The sequence below is a fragment of the Ceratotherium simum genome, chromosome 8 (genome assembly GCF_057802395.1).
Source record: "Ceratotherium simum simum isolate JZ-2026a chromosome 8, ASM5780239v1, whole genome shotgun sequence".
In the NCBI taxonomy this organism is placed as follows: domain Eukaryota; kingdom Metazoa; phylum Chordata; class Mammalia; order Perissodactyla; family Rhinocerotidae; genus Ceratotherium; species Ceratotherium simum.
In genome coordinates, this window is record NC_141907.1 from 68,326,773 (window position 1) to 68,343,079 (window position 16,307).

A 16,307-nucleotide genomic window follows, 5' to 3' on the forward strand; every position below is an offset into this window, starting at 1 on the left:
GAAGAGGATTGGCAGATGTTAGCTCAGGTTGGCTTTTTCTGGTGAATCACTTGTCTTAGCTAGATTTTTAAAAATTTTAATTCTGTGGTCATAGTGGGACATATAATAAGGTTAGAAGGCACACAAGTTTATATTGCTGTAACTTGGGTATAGTCCAGCCACTGAATTTTCAAAGTTAAAAATTAGGGCCTCGGAAGTTAAATAATTGGCAAGTGTTTGCTGAATAAATAGATGGTGATTAAGTGTTTGCTGCATGACCGTTATCACATAAATCTATCTAGAGACAGACAGAGCTGATGATCTTTATGGAACAGGAGAGGGAACCTCTGGGGCTTGGGATAGAGATAAGCTACTAGAAACCTTTGCTGGGAAACAGCTTTTTGCCTGAGGCCCTTAACTGAAGGCACTCTGGTCATTGCTTCTGTAAACATGAAGGTGGGCCATGCTCTTCAGAGTAAAATGAAAAGTATGTGTTGAAATCTCTTTAAGGTTAGAAAAACTGTTCCCTATCTTGAGATTATTTAGCAGTGGGATACTCTGGCAGCTGTGATCTCTCTCTCTCAGCCATACCAGCCTCCGGTGAGCAGTTGGGAATATAGGGCTGGCTGCAGGGAGGACAGGACCTGAGTCTGGAAGAACTGTCGTTCTCAGCTTTGTGGTGCATGTTTCATAGGCAAGTTCAGCCTGACTCACTCAAGGAGTCTTCTTATACTTACTGGCCATAAGGCAGATGGGTCCAGCAATCAATGTTCCCATTCTTCAGATGAGGAAATGTAAGTACAGGGAGAAGAGCATAGAGCTCATGACATGGGGCTCCAGAGCTTGGGTCGCATGACTGCCTAGCATTCGTTTTTCAGAGTAGGCAGAAGGCACTGAACCATCACTCACTTTGAGATGAGAGAAGTTGAAGTAGTGCAGATATCCTTACACTTTTTTAGAAAGGGACCAATGTGAGTTTATTTCCTTCACTTATATCTTATTTCTGTTCTCCTTATTGCTTTACAATATCTTCGTGCTAGTAAAGCGTAAAGAATACCAAAGAGGATTCCCACCTCTCTCTTTCTAAAGGTGGAATTTTGAGCCTTTGTTTTTCTTCACAGATTAAAAGAACACATTGCTGATAGGAAAAAATTACCCATATTAATCTTTCCTGAAGGTAAGAAGGGAGACTGCCTCCTAAACTATAGTTGATAACAACAAGCACCCAAAGTGTGTGAGGAATTGGATTGTTCTAGAATTAGCATTCTTAGTCTAGATCTCTGCTGTCCTATAAGAATGGGATGGGCTTTTCTGAGCTAGTAATACCCTGCTTTCTTTTGAGAGTTGATGGAAGTCATGGTACTTTTTCGATCTTAAAAATTATTTCTGTGTAATGAACTTAGAAAGATATTGTCTGTAACTTTTTAAAGGTCCTTATTTTAAATGTATTGAAATTATTGTCTGTTGCGAAGAAGGTGTATCTGTAGAGTATTCAATAATAAAGTAAAAATTTGTTATTAAACCTGCTTGAAACTGTTGAAGTAGTACTTAAGCAGTGAAATGGTAGTAAAATGTCTGTCATTTTGATATGATTTGAATATTTAAGATTATTTTATATAAAAATAATTCCTTTTAAAAATTTGTTTAGGGGCCAGCCCCATGGCATAGCAGTTAAGTGCGCGCGCTCTGCTGCTGGCGGCCCGAGTTCGGATCCCAGGTGCGCACCGACGCGCCGCTTGTCAGGCCATGCTGAGGCCGCGTCCCACATAAAGTAGAGGAAGATGGGCACGGATGTTAGCCCAGGGCCAGTCTTCTTCAGCCAAAAGAGGAGGATTGGCATGGATGTTAGCTCAGGGCTGATCTTCCTCACACACACACAAAAAAAATTTGTTTAAAAAATGACTACTTTTAAAAATATTCACCCCATCCCCACCCCCCACTCCTATTCCCCTGCAGGAACTTGCATCAACAACACTTCAGTCATGATGTTTAAAAAGGGAAGCTTTGAAATTGGAGGAACCATACATCCAGTTGCAATTAAGGTAAAACAGATATCCGCCCCTTGTCCAAAAAGAGGACAGTGACTTGGCAACTTTATTTTGATATAACGTCACACTTAAAATTTGCAAGAATAAGGAGCACTTGTATTCTCTTTTCTCAGATTCACCAGTTATTTACATTTTGCCCCACTTACTTGATCATTCTGTCTCTCTCTCTCTATTGATAATATGTATAGATATGTACCAGGTGACTGTGTGCCAGACCAGTGCCTGAGTGCTGAGGGCACAGTCAAAGGCAAAACCGATACCGTCTCTACTTCCACCCACTTTCCAGTTAAGTGGGAGACAGATATTTAAGAGTTGCATAAATAGCCCTCTGTTGCAGTGCTCTGGGGCTCTAGTCAGAGGAGTTAGCTGGCTCGTTTACTTTTTTGTTATTTCTGTGAAGTAAAGTAGCTTATCTTTTTCTTGGAATCTGATAGAGTTGTTTGGCCTGCCACCTTGAAAACATTGGCAGGATAAGAGAAGCCACCACTTAGTTCATAACTGGGATGTGTTTTTGTTCTTTTTTCTCAGTATAACCCTCAGTTTGGTGATGCATTTTGGAACAGTAGTAAATACAACATGGTGAGCTACCTGCTTCGAATAATGACCAGCTGGGCCATCGTCTGTGACGTCTGGTACATGCCCCCCATGACCAGAGAGGTATCCTTCCATGATGGCTGGTCTTTGGTGCTTTATCTAATCAGATAAAGGCCAGAGAACCTTCACCTGAAAACCTGGCTGTCTCCCTTCTTCACATCAGCTAGAGCTGGACTTACTTTCTACTTTCTCAGCAAATGAGTCATTTTTAAAAAATGTATTTAGCTTTCTTCAAATCATTTTATATTCAAAGACTCTTTTCCATAATAGTTTTTACAATTGCTGTTGGTTTATTGAACCTACAGATATTGTAGAATGTTATATCTTGGATGAGACTAATAAAGAGCATAATAAGTATATACACATGATAAAAAGTATTAAACAAGACGGCACTGCATTTTCTTGATAGAACAAATGATATTTGCTATGATTGACTGAGAATACAACATATTTGAGCTAAAATGTGAATCTTATATTTTAAAACAAATCTAAATGATTATGAGATGTTTTAAGGCATTATTTGAAAATTCTTTCCCCAAGATGTACTTGTAATTTTTTTTTCCCCAGGAAGGAGAAGATGCAGTCCAGTTTGCTAATAGGGTTAGGTCTGCTATTGCTGTACAAGGAGGATTGACTGAGCTTCCTTGGTAAGAAATTTTTCAGAGGTACTATCACTTTTTTTAATTAAGAAAAAAAAATCACTTTTAATAATGTCATTTATTATGCTAGTTAGCTGGAGGTTTAGCTGAAAGTGACAATGGTTTATACAAAATAACAATGGCTTAAATAAGATAGAAGTTTATCCCTCTCACTTAAACATAGGCAGCCCAGGCTGGTATAACAGCTCATTGTTGGGGCCGGCCTGGTGGTGCAAGCGGTTAAGTGCGTGTGCTCCGCTGCGGCGGCCCGGGGTTTGCCGGTTCGGATCCCGGGTGTGCACCGATGCACTGCTTGGCAGGCCATGCTGTGGCGGCCTCCCATGTGAGGTGAAGGAGGATGGGCACGGATGTTAGCCCAGGGCCAGTCTTCCTCACCAAAAAAAAGAGGAGGATTGGCAGATGTTAGCACAGGGCTGATCTTCCTCACACACAAAAAAACAACCCAGCTCATTCTGTATTGTTCTACTGTCCTCAGTGTGCTTCTACTTGATGGTCCAAGCTGGCTGCTCCAACTCTACCCAGTGTGTTCAGCAAATGACTAGCTGGGAGGGATTAAAACATACCCATCTCTTTAAGAACACAGGCTAGAAGTTGGACAAGCTACTTACACTTGTATCCATTGGCTAGAACTCAAGTCACGTGATAACGCTTAGCTGCAAAGGACGCTGGAGAATGTAGTGGTTCTTCTGGGTGCCATGTGTGTAGCTAAAATTTAGGGTTCTTTTACTGAAGAAGAAAGTGAGAATGGATTTGGGGGTAGGGAATGGACCCTGGGAGGCAAGGGGCAACTTATAGGTTGTTCATATTTAACTCTAGCTATAACTATATTAAAGAAAACTTAAAAACTTGAAATAAATGAAATATTTTAATTATAGATAACTATGGTTTTAGTTTTTTTGTTTATTTGTTTGAGAAAGATTGAATGTAGGTGAGTGTATTAATTGGCTCGGGCTGCCGTAACAAACTACCATAGACTGGGTGGCTTAAACAGCAGAAATTTAGTTTCTCACAGTTCTGAAGGCTGGAAGTCTGAGATCAGGGTGCCAGCATGGTGGGTTTCTGGTGAGAGCTCTCTCTCCCTTTTGGCTTGCAAATGGTCTCCTTCTTGCTGTGTGATCTCTTCTTAATGCGAGCATGGGAGCCGGGAGAGAGAGATCAAGAGAGAGCTAGCTCATGGAGCAAGTGTGAGCAAGCACAAAAGCTCTCTGGTGTGTCTTCTGATAAAGGCATTAATCCCATCTGGAGGGTCCCACCCTCATGACCTCATCTAAACCTAATTACCTCCCAAAGGCCACATCTCCAAATACCATCATATTGGGGGGCAGGGCTTCAGTGTATGAATTTTGTGGGTGACACAAACATTTAGTCTGTATCAGTGAGGGTTAACTATACCTACATTATAATGGGAGATTAAATTCTTACACACAGACATTATCTTAGCAAGCTGGCACAAAACAGCCCATACTTAAAGTCCTATAAGTGTAATAAAGTCCCTGCTGTCTGTCTTTTTTGGTGTTTTGAAAACGAGTTCATTGGAGGCAATTGTAGCAATGTTCTAGGAGCAGGATTTGGCTAACTGAGTCAGGCTGTGAGCCAGACCGCCAAGACCTTCTGAACCTTCAGAGGGACTTGGGACTGTTGAGAGATTAAGCGTCTTGGAAGAAGGGCTCACTGGATTCTTATACACTTTAGTGCAAGGGTGGGGAATGTCGCTAACATATTTTATCCATTTGCCTATCTTGGATACAATTAATTTCACCCAGGAAATCCTGTTTCTGGCATCCATTCTGCTAATTAACAAGCCACTGATTTCTATAGTGAAAATCCATTTCTAAAATTCATTATGCTAATTGACAAAGCTTGGGAAGTTGATGGGAGTTAAAGACAGCTGAAGCCTTGTAGTGCCACCTTCAGAGGGTGGCTTTCCGATTAGATGCCTGGCTGACCAGCCCTGGAGTATGAATTCTTGTTTTAGGGCAACTGACTGGCCCTAAGGTCAAGACTAGTGTTCAGATAGGTTTAAGACTAACCTTTATGTTTCACTGTCTAAGCTGGAATATGTGAAACTAAATTACAGATGCCGTAACATCATGAAACGACAGGCTGACCGATGTCCTAGTTTACAGTGCCTTTGTTTGGAGATGCCCCAGTGATCATGTTCATTTGTGTAACTGGCTTGATTGTTTTCTATTCCTTACCCCCCTCTTACCTGACATCCCAGCCCTGCTCCTGCCCTGGACCGTTAGGAAAAGCTGGGAGCTTTGGCTCCATAGCCTCAGGCACTAGGAAAGGAAGAAAGCCTTCAGAGATAAAACAGAAGAAAGTCAGCTGCAGGGCAGACTCCCACAGACTGGCTTACACGAAATCTGTCCCAAATGATCCTCAGAATTTTTCAGTTTCCTTTTATCAAGGCCATTTGCAATTTTATAATAAATGATTATTTTTAATTACCTAACCTCTTCTTTAAAAAGAAAATAGACTCACTGCCTTTCCGGATGTATTTGTCATTCACTCATTGGGTATAAATTAACATGTCTAGATTGGTTTTTTCCTAGATTAAATGAGACCTTAATTGCTTTATTTTAAACTGGCTTTTAGGGGCTGGCCCCATGGCGTAGCGGTTAAGTGCGCGCGCTCCACTGCTGGCGGCCCGGGTTCGGATCCCGGGCGCGCACCGACACACCGCTTGTCAGGCTGTGCTGTGGCAGCGTGGGAGGGAGATAAAGTGGAGGGAGATGGGCAGGGATGTTAGCTCAGGGCCAGTCTTCCTCAGCAAAAAGAGGAAGATTGGCATGGATGTTAGCTCAGGGCTGATCTTCCTCACACACACAAAAAATAAATAAATTAACTGGCTTTTATATATGACTGCTGCCCTCCTTAAGAACTGAGATCTGCTGCCATTGCACAGGGGAAATGGGTAAAACTTTGAAGTCTCTAGGGGTGGCAAGTCACAGTTGGGGTGCTTAGAGCAGTGTGAGGTTTACTGGGGGCTTGGGAAGGAGAGTTGTATAAAAATAATGTCAGGATGCTGAAAGGCAAATGTTGCTAACTTCGACTTTTGGCCAGTTTTGGCCTGGACCTCGGGAAAGGAGGAATGGCCTTTCTCCTGTCTCTCCCTCCCTTCCTTAGTTCTTGCTAATCAGAAATCATGTAAATGCTACGAATAGTTAGACGCAGCTCATTTGGATAAGGGAGGCTTTTGTGGACAATTCTGGAGACGTAACAACAATTTATAACCTCGTTTCATGGAAATTTTCTACAGTTGACCGCCTGGAAGATTTGTGGACCAAAATCTGTTTTTCGGTTGAGGACTTACTGGTGGGCTGTGTCTTAGATTTGACTCCAGAGGCCAGAACATTGCAGTGGGCTCAGGCAGGTGTGTTTGTAGGTCAAGTTCTGTCCTCATGGCATCGAGTTCACTGGCTAAACGATGATCCATTCATTTTCATCAGAGAGCACTTGGTAAACATTTGTGGGTAACTGGGTTGAAACTAAACAGGCACTGTATAAAGTAAGCAAGTTCTCAGTCCATGCTCTCCTGGGAGTTAAAATAAAAAACATTAGATTAGGAGAGAAACAGTGGCCCCTGATAGTCCAGTCTCCTCCCAGCTGCTCCAGTTTGCTTTTTCTTGTGAAGTCCGAAGAAGGAAAGGCATGCGGAGGGAGTCCTTATAACCCAGGCAGGTCTGTGGTTTCACCACCCTGGAGAGAGTTCAGAGATTCACAGGCTCTGAACGAAGGAATGCTGCTTCCATAGGCTCCAGCTGCTGGCGGAATGCAATTTTTGATTTTGTTGTTTGTTTTATTCTGAGTCTGTTTTGGAATACAGAAGATTATAAATACTTGAAATATATAGTGCTTTGAATGAAAATACACTTGGTTGGACGTAGGATTAGATTCGAATAATGATTAACCTATTTATCTTTAAAGAATTTACCCACACATGTGCAGTACCCTCACCATTTCTTGTATGTGTATTTAGTTTTCCATTTGGTAAGACAGGTCGATTGGACGAAGAAAACCAGTATTTTGCTTTCCTTGGGGAAAAAGATAGATAAACAATCCTAGTTTAATATAGAGTCCAGATACTGAATAGAGCAGCCTTAACTTCTAAAAAGAAACTGGTGGAGATATTATTTTTTTTTTTAACCAAGCATCAGAGAGATTGTTCCTTCCTCAAAGTAACACACATCTGATAAGTGGTAGAGCAGAGACTGAAATCTGGGTCTTTCTGCTTCCAAATCCAGTGTTTGTCCCGTTGCTGGCCAGCCACTTAAGCACCGTGGCACGACGCACCATGTATTAGGTGGCCCCTTTTTTTTTTTTTTTTTGGAGGAAGATCAGCCTTGAGCTAACATCCATGCTAATCCTCCTCTTTTTGCTGAGGAAGACCGGCTCTGAGCTAACATCTATTGCCAATCCTCCTCTTTTTTTCCCCCAAAGCCCCAGTAGATAGTTGTATGTTATAGCTGCACATCCTTCTAGTTGCTGTATGTGGGACGCGGCCTCAGCATGGCCGGAGAAGCGGTGCAGTTGCTGTATGTGGGACGCGGCCTCAGCATGGCCGGAGAAGCGGTGCGTCGGTGCACGCCCCAGATCCGAACCCAGGCTGCCAGTAGCGGAGCGCGTGCACTCAACCGCTAAGCCATGGGGCCAGGCCTGATAGGTGGCCCTTTTGAATCATTGCTGGGAGTCTTTTATTTATTTGTCTTTCTCATCCCAGGGATGGAGGGCTGAAGAGAGCAAAGGTGAAGGACACCTTTAGGGAGGAGCAACAGAAGAATTACAGCAAGATGATCGTGGGCAACGGATCTCTCAACTCGGAATCGGATTGAATACCACCCTGGAGATAAAACCTGGCGTCCCAGAACTAGCCCTTAGAAGTGGAATGTGGTTTTTTCGGGGAAGCAGGGGGAGAGGGTGTTGTTTTATTTTATTGTTTTTGTTTTTTTATTGTTAATCTTTTCTACAGGATGATTGTCTCTACCTCTTCATGCCAGAGGCAGAACCCACCAGTGCCCCTTTTGGCTTTTGTTGTTGTTCTTGTAGCATTAGCCTCGTGAATTGTGAGGGAGTTCACTGAGTTTAAACAGATTCTGCCTTTGGTAAAATGATTATGTCATTGTTGATTGAATGAAATATTTGTTCAGGAAAAAGTGCTTCTAAAACACTTTGAGGACTCATTGTGTTTGGAACTTGTTGACATGGTAATTCTCAAAAAATAACCCGAACTCTTTTTTTATGATTAGCTTTCTCACTCCCTTTCCTCCCACTCCCTTCGGTCACTTGAACGGCCTATCACAGATCCGTTCAAGGTTACTGTCGTGGCTGTGTTCTACTGAACACAAGGTGAAGGTTGTGTTGAAAAGAAAAATGAAGGACAGTATTTAGGAGAAAGGACGAATTTGTGGCCACTTGATCTGAAAGTCCACAGCAAATGTAAATATTTTTTACTAGTGTGTTTGTTAGAAGAGAAATACTATTTGGTGAACTTTACCAAAGAAAAATGAGTCCGAGTTACTGTGTGTGTGCATTTATATGTAGGCAGATTGCGAATCAACACTTTTTAGCCAGCAACTGGTGATAAGGTTTTTAGTTTTCCTCGTTTGTATGCTATAAAGATCTGTACCTAATGCCTCTCCCATCTACTGATTTGTTTGATTTTGTAACGAAACACATTTTAAAATAGGAGGAGCCTTTAACAGCAACAAAACATCACACTGAGTGTCTTTAGCTGGAGTATGAATGGGAGAAGCGTGTGCATAGCCCCTCACCCTCCACCTCTCTGTGGTTTATTTCACAACTTTCCCAGTTTCTTCAACAGAAAAATAAGTGGTAAAATTACCTTTTGGAAACTGAGCCTTAAATTTTTTAAAGGGGAAAATAAGTATTTCCCGACTCGCACAGCATAAGCAGTGTCTGATAGCAGTATACCTTCTTCAACTCTGCGAGTGTTATGTCTCTTCTGGTAACCACGTGCAGAATGTGAAACTGTCTTACAGTGAATATAAATAAATTCTATATTTCTAAATGTGTGTTGCTTTATTTTCCCGCACCTCTGCTCTCTTCTGGTTTTGAGTAAGTTAAATTCTTTCTTATTATGAGCAAGAGTCTTTTGTTTTTCATTTCAATGTCATGGTTAGATTTTATTGGACTGGAACATCTGGGAAATAAGCCTATGAACCGCTGGTTTGAGTTTGTTTTTTCTCTTTTTTAGCCTGGTTATCTGGACTCTGACCCTGTGGACTGTACTTTGAGCAAAGTCACAGACTTCAGTTACTTGGCAGGTAAACTCAGACAACTGTCTCTTAATTGACTATAGGGACGCGGGGCATAGCACTGTCAATATATAGCCTTCTTATCAATGGATTTGATCCCAAAGGAAAATTTGCAAACAGGTTACCCTCATGGTCAGCTGCTCTTCTGTTCTCGCCTCCCATCCTTTCCTCCTTTGTTCTTGATTTAAGTTTTGCCCTTGAAACTCTGCTGGGGGTGATCTTGACTGAGAAACAGCAAATCCAAATATGTATGTTGGGGTGACTCTTGGCCTATTTGTTTTTTTCCTCAGAAAGAAGGATTCTTTTTTCTTTTACTTTTCATATTCAGTCTAGCTTGAACTCATAAATCCATTTTATTAATTATCTGAGTTCTCAGAAAAGCTGAAAGACAGCTCAACAACTGTTTTGTTTGGACAGTGATAAAATGTTTCTTTCCAAGGTCCCTATGAAAGCAGTACCGCTGTCACGCATTCACTAGAAAATTGAATGCTGTCTCAGTCAGAACTTTTCTAGGTCCCTGACTTACACAACTAGTTTTCAAGTTATTTGAAGAATTGCCATGTTACTGAAAACATGTTTTTAGAAAGTAAATACTGCTCAGATTCAGCTTGGGATCCCTAGAACTCCTTTTTTTTTTTGGTGAGGAAGATTAGCCCTGAGCTAACATCTGTTGCCAATCCTCCTCTCTTTGCTGAGGAAGACTGGCCCTGGGCTAACATCCGTGCCCATCTTCCTCCACTTTATATGGGACGCCGCCAAAGCATGGTTTGCCAAGCGGTGCATCAGTGCACGCCCGGGATCTGAATTGGTGAACCCCTGGCAACCGCAGCGGAGCACGCGCACTTAACCGCTTGCGCCACAGGGCTGTCCCCCCACCCCTTTTTTTTGCATTTACCTTCCCTAATGTTATTTTATACCCACTCTAGAAATATTGTGCCCAGAGTTTGGTCTTCGCAACTTCTGAGTCTTTTGTAATTGTAATGGAATATAATAGGATATCCTGTAGAGGGGAGGCAGGATTTGGTAGAAAAATACCGTTAGATAAGACCTTTCATCTAACCCTTGCACAGATTCATTCACTGAGACTCAACGTTGCCTTTTTTTATTCCAACACTGTAGTCATATTTACAGACACTGGGTTTTGCCAAGGGTTTCTGAAATATCCTTGCACATCTTGGGATTGGGTGAGCAGCCTCATATGAGACAGTAAATATACTCAGAGCATAGAGGAAAGAGTCCTGGATCACAATCTGGTGCAAGGAACAGTCTTGAGGAAGGTTTCCTGGATAAGCAGACTTTCCAAGGTGTATTCAACTCCGTCTTGGTGATGTGCCATCATCCTCTGAGTGCCTATGTTGCACTTTGGGCATTCTCTTGACACCTTAAAATATATGATAAGGGCTGTTGGTTTCTGGTGACTACAGGTAATGTACTGTGGTCATGAGGACTGCCTCTTGGCCAGAGTTACTTTCAATCTTTGTTTCTGAAATGTGGCTCCCTGCTAGGTCTGAGTAGGTCATGATAGGAGGCGGTGTGAAGCTGGGATCTGGGATTGGTACTGAAAACAAGGGGCCCCAGTAAGGATCTCAACAAAAGCGATGTGCTTGCTTTTGTTTTTTTTTTGTGTGTGTGTGTGAGGAGGACTAGCCCTGAGCTAACATCCAATGCTAATCCTCCTCTTTTTTTTTTTGCTGAGGAAGATTGGCCCTGGGCTAACATCCGTGCCCATCTTCCTCTACTTTATATGGGACGCCGCCACAGCATGGCCTGACAAGCAGTGCATCGGTGCGCGCCCAGGATCCGAACCTGCGAACCTAGGTCGCTGCAGCGGAGCGCGCGCACTTAACTGCTGCGGCACTGGGCCGGCCCCTTGCTTTTGTTTTTTTAACACTGGTTTCTAATGCTAGTAGTATTTGGTGTTACTTTTTGGAATAATGGTTAAGATGATGAGATGAAGAGTCATAAAGACATTTTCTAATTGTGGCTCTAGCACTCACTGGCCTTGCAGCCTTTGATAATTTACTTCTCTGATTCTCACTTGTCTTATTTTTATTTACTGTGAAATTATAGAATACATACATGTGTATATGAAAGTGTGCAGGTAGACTTTAAGGGCAATGATAAAAACAAATATCTGTGTACTTGTTACCCATGCCAATGAGTAGAACATGACTCTATCCCGGAAGGTATGAAAAATCACAGTTTGTTATTCCATTTACTGCTGATGGACATAGGGTTATTTTTAGCTTAGTTATAAACATGCTTGTATATGTCTCCTGGTTTTTATGCACAATGGTTTCTCTAGTTTGTATGTTTAGTAGGAATTAGGATTGCTCCATGGTAGGATATTGGCAGCCAGCCCTAGTGGTCTAGTGGTCTAGGTTCAGAACTCTCACTGTAGTGGCTCTGGTTCGTTTCTGGTCAGGGGACCTTACCACTCGTCTGTTGGTTGTCAAACTGTGGCTATGAGGCTGAAAGCTATGCCACTGGTCAAATACTTGCAGGGGTAGCCCTGGTGGACAGGTTTCAGCGGAGCTTCCAGACTAAGAGTGACTTGGAAGAAGGACTTGGCCACCCAATTCTGAAAAAATTGGCCATGAAAACCTTATAATAGCAGTGGAGCATTGTCTGATGCAGCGCAGGAAGGTGAGAGGATGATGCAAAAGATGGGGCAGGGTTCTGCTCTGCTGTACAGAGCAGAAGCTTGCTAGAAGTTGGAATGGGTGGGTGGCTAGGAGTTGGAATCTGCTTGACGGCACTAACAACAACAACATCAGCATGTTCAACTTTAGTGTAGAAACAGCCAAACTATTTCCAAAACGGTTGTACCATTTTACGTGCGTCATCAGCACTATACAAAAGCAACATTTCTGTTTAGTGATAACATATTTGGATTTATTTTTTATCATCTTATTTTGTGCTCTTTCTTCATTTTTTTCCTCTTGCCTTCATTTGGGTTTATTACCTTTCCTTTTTCCATTTTCTCTACATAAATTGGAGGTTAATGGTCTTATTTCTGTCTGTTCTGTGGTTACCTTATAAATTTCAACTTGCATACTTATCAAACTCTGAAACTGATCAGTATCCTTACACTCCTTCTGGATAATACAATGGTGCTAGAACTTGAATTCCAGTCATTCATTCCCCCTGCAATTTATATGATATTATGCATTTTAATTACTTATGTAATCGCACAAATTGTTGTAGTCATCATCATTCTTATTATTTTATACAGTCAGTGTTTACCCACACTTTTACCACCTCTTTTATCTCAGTCCTTCCATCTGGAATCACTTTCCTTATTGAGAGTCTGCTGGTAGTAAATTCCATTTTTGTTTTTCTGAAAGTATATTTATTTTGTACTCATTCTTGAAAGTTTTTGCTGGATGTAGAAGTTTATGTTCAGATCAACAGTTATTTTTCTCTAAGTACATTAAAGATCATTCCATAGTTGGTATTGAGAAGTCAGCTACCAGCCTAATTATTACTTCTTTGTAGGTGATATTTCTTTGAGTGTATTTAAGATCACTTCTTTGTGTTTTTGTTATTTTACCATTTCACTATGATGTATCTAGGTGTGCATTTCTTGTTATTTATCTTGCTTGTGACTTGTTGGCTTCTCATCTGTGAATTAGTATTTTTCATCAATTCTTGAAAGTTCTCGTTATCCCTTTAGCTAATGTCTTTGCCCCATTTTCCCTCTCCTGTCTTTTTAGACATCTGATTAAACACATATTAGACCTTCTCATTCTATTCTACATGTCTCTTAATCTCTTTTTTGTATTTTCCATTTCTTTGCCTCTCTAGACTTCTTTCTGGACAATCTTCAGTTGTACCATTTTGCTAACTCTCTCTTCAGTTCTATCTAATCTACTGTTATGTCGCTTCATTGAGTTTTTAATTTCAATTTTTATTTTTCTCATGTATATAAGTTATATTTGATTCTTTTTCAAAATAAGTTTTGAAACATCTTATGCTTATTGATTTTATATTTTTTTCAAGAATTCCAAATGAGTGTCTGAGTCTTTTTTTCCTGTGGCTTCTCATTAGTAGAGTCTTATTTTTTTATGTATTTAAAGAATTTGTATGATGATCTGTCATCTTCTTTGGAATTTTATCTTCCTTCAGGCTCCTAGAGCAGGGATGAGCAAACTAGGGCCCACAGGCTAAATCCTGCCCTCTGCCTGTTTTTGTAAATAAAATTGTATTGGAAGACAGCCACACCTGTTTGTTCACATGTTGTCTGTTTGCTTCTGTACAACAGAAGAGCTGAGTAGTTGCAACAGTGACTGGATGGCCCACAAAGCCTAAAATATTTACTATTTGGCCTTCACCCCAAATAGTTTACCTACCCCTTCTCTAGGGCACTGTCAGTCTGGGACCACTTAAAATAAAAGCACTGGCTTGAGATTTATTGAACCATGTGAATAGTGAGAATTTAGCCTGTAAACCCAAATGAGGGCCATCTTGTGGTTTTGAATTCTTGCATAGTGTTTTTGAGATTCATCCATGTTGTTTTGTTTATAAGTAGTTCGTTCCTTTTAATTGCCAAGTGGTTTTAAATCCTTAGGGGAAATTATTTTTCCCTTTCATTTAGCACTAAGGTATGACACAGACAATTTACCTGGTGGGAATGGGGGTGGGTGATTTCAACTTCCTCCTTACTTAAAAGCCCCTTGAGATCCCACCTTCAAGGGAAGGATCTCTAGTTAGACTTCCCGCCTTGGGCTGGCCTTCAGCGTTGTCTGTTGTCTCTTAGGCCTCTGAGGCTCTGGAGACAATGGCTCAAGTTAGCTTGGTTCAGCCAGTGCCCTGAAGGTGAAAGCTGATGGTTTATCTTTCTGGGATAACCTATCTTCCCTCAGTCTTTGGCCTGAGTTATCATAACCTTCTTGCTAGTTTACAGTAACATTCAAAATAATTGTTTTATCATATAGAAAGAGGGTGGGTACATGTTGGTAGAAATAAAAGTTCTACAAAGTGACAACTCTACATCAAAAAAATTTTTCTGAGCCATTCTTTTAATATAAAGAGCAAAAACAGTCGTTTGGAATCATTAACTGTTAATTTGCAGATTAAACTCTCTGCTGAGGGTGTTGTATAAGGTGAAGTGATATACTGGAAGATACAGACCGACACAGGGAAAGCTACGAGATTTCTGGAGTCTGTAGAGAAAAAATAACCTAACAGCATGAAGGCAGCTGAAAGCAGCTGCAGGTTCAATAGTGTTCTCTGCGTGGTGGGTGAGTGGCAAGTTCTCTGACTGCCCATGTTGCAGCCTGGGCTGAGGTCCCATCAGGGCCCATGATGGCTTCATGGGAGGCAAAAATCCCTGTGATGGGTGTCCCCTGGTGTTGTAAGAAGCACATAGCGATTCTGGCTACTTGCTGGCCTCTTGGCTCTGTGTTTGGAAAAGATGCCCATGATAGCTTTGAAAACAGAATATGTATGGCTCTACCTTGGGGAACTAAAATATCTTGAATCCCTTTGAGGGAGTGGGATGCCTGGGAGAGCAAGACCAAACAGCCAGTCTCCTCTTAAGGTGAAATACGATATATATTTCTTTTAAAAATAAGTGAATTTAGTTTTTTTTTTGAAAAGCTTTGAAAATTGTATCCCTTGACTTCATTAAGATACATTCATGCCTATTATAAAAGTCAATTGGGAATCACAGGTTAGAGTTGGGAAAGTTTTCAAATTACAGTTTGTCTAGCTTTATAAAGTAAAACATGTATATTTGGTGCCTGCTATGTGTCCACCACTGTTCTGGGTCTGGGGACAGCAATGACAAAGAAAGACATAGTTGCTGGGCTTATGGAAATCCACTGAAGTAGGTGGAAAATAAAAAATCAAGAAACATGTGTTGACAAAACCATCCCAAGGGATTTAGAGTGGCCTTTAATTTTTTCGTATAAGCCTGGGATAGTAAAGGCCTAAGCATTCTTTAGAAAAAGTTTACAGGAAAATTTACCCCTCTCCCAGCTAGAGTGGAGCGTCAGTGGAATGGAGCTGTGACGGGAGAAGGGAGTGAACTGATCTCTGGAATGTATGCACAGCAATGCCCGTTGCTGAGTCAATGGAGGATGTGACCTTGGTTCAGGCCTGTTTATAATATTACAGCAACCCTCCTTTGTTACGGGCAGCCCTGACGTCTGCTTCTTGCTAAAGCAGGCGTAAGGGAAAGAGTTCCAAATTTCCTAACTGGAAGGAATTTTCAGTGTTGGTTCTTAGTAAGGCAGGTTCTGGAATTGTTCCTGAAGAGCCAGAATTTTGTTCAGGATGGGGCAGAGGAATGACTTTGAAGCCCTGTCCTGTCTGGTAGGTTCTGTAGTAATTTGGTTAACCAGTGGAGTGAAACTTTCACCCAATAAATCCCTTGGTTTAATACCTTTCTGTCAAAAATGCTTCCATTAAATGGTGATTTTGTTTAGACATTTAACATGTATTTTATGAAATGCATACGGTGACTCAGGCTCTGTTAGTCCTGAGGCTCGGTGCTGGCCACGACAGGAGTCTGCGCTGCAGGAGCTGAGAATCTGGAAGTGGACACTAACACGATGAGCCACACGAGGAAGTGGCAAGGCCTTTTTTTTTGGCCCAGGAGCAGAGTGCTGTGGGAGTCTGGAGAAGGGATTCATGCTGGGAATGGAAGGACATTTGAGCAAGCGGTGCAGGATGAGTAACTGCTCTCTGATGAAATTAGGGAAAATGCAGGTGAATGGATGCCTTGTTCTGGACATGCACCACGC

The 16,307-nt window shown here is 41.5% G+C and overlaps 1 protein-coding gene across 1 annotated transcript in view; it reads left to right on the plus strand.

Moving 5' to 3' along the window:
• Positions 1 to 9,311, plus strand: part of GPAT3 (glycerol-3-phosphate acyltransferase 3) — a 65,502-nt gene extending 56,191 nt beyond the window's left edge. The window contains exons 8-12 of the mRNA XM_004430907.3: positions 1,101 to 1,156; positions 1,936 to 2,021; positions 2,556 to 2,684; positions 3,189 to 3,268; positions 8,004 to 9,311. Coding sequence (XP_004430964.1) covers positions 1,101 to 1,156; positions 1,936 to 2,021; positions 2,556 to 2,684; positions 3,189 to 3,268; positions 8,004 to 8,115 — 463 coding nt within the window. The 3' untranslated portion in view covers positions 8,116 to 9,311. The remainder of the gene's footprint in view (positions 1 to 1,100; positions 1,157 to 1,935; positions 2,022 to 2,555; positions 2,685 to 3,188; positions 3,269 to 8,003) is intronic.
• Positions 9,312 to 16,307: the final 6,996 nt, after the last annotated feature.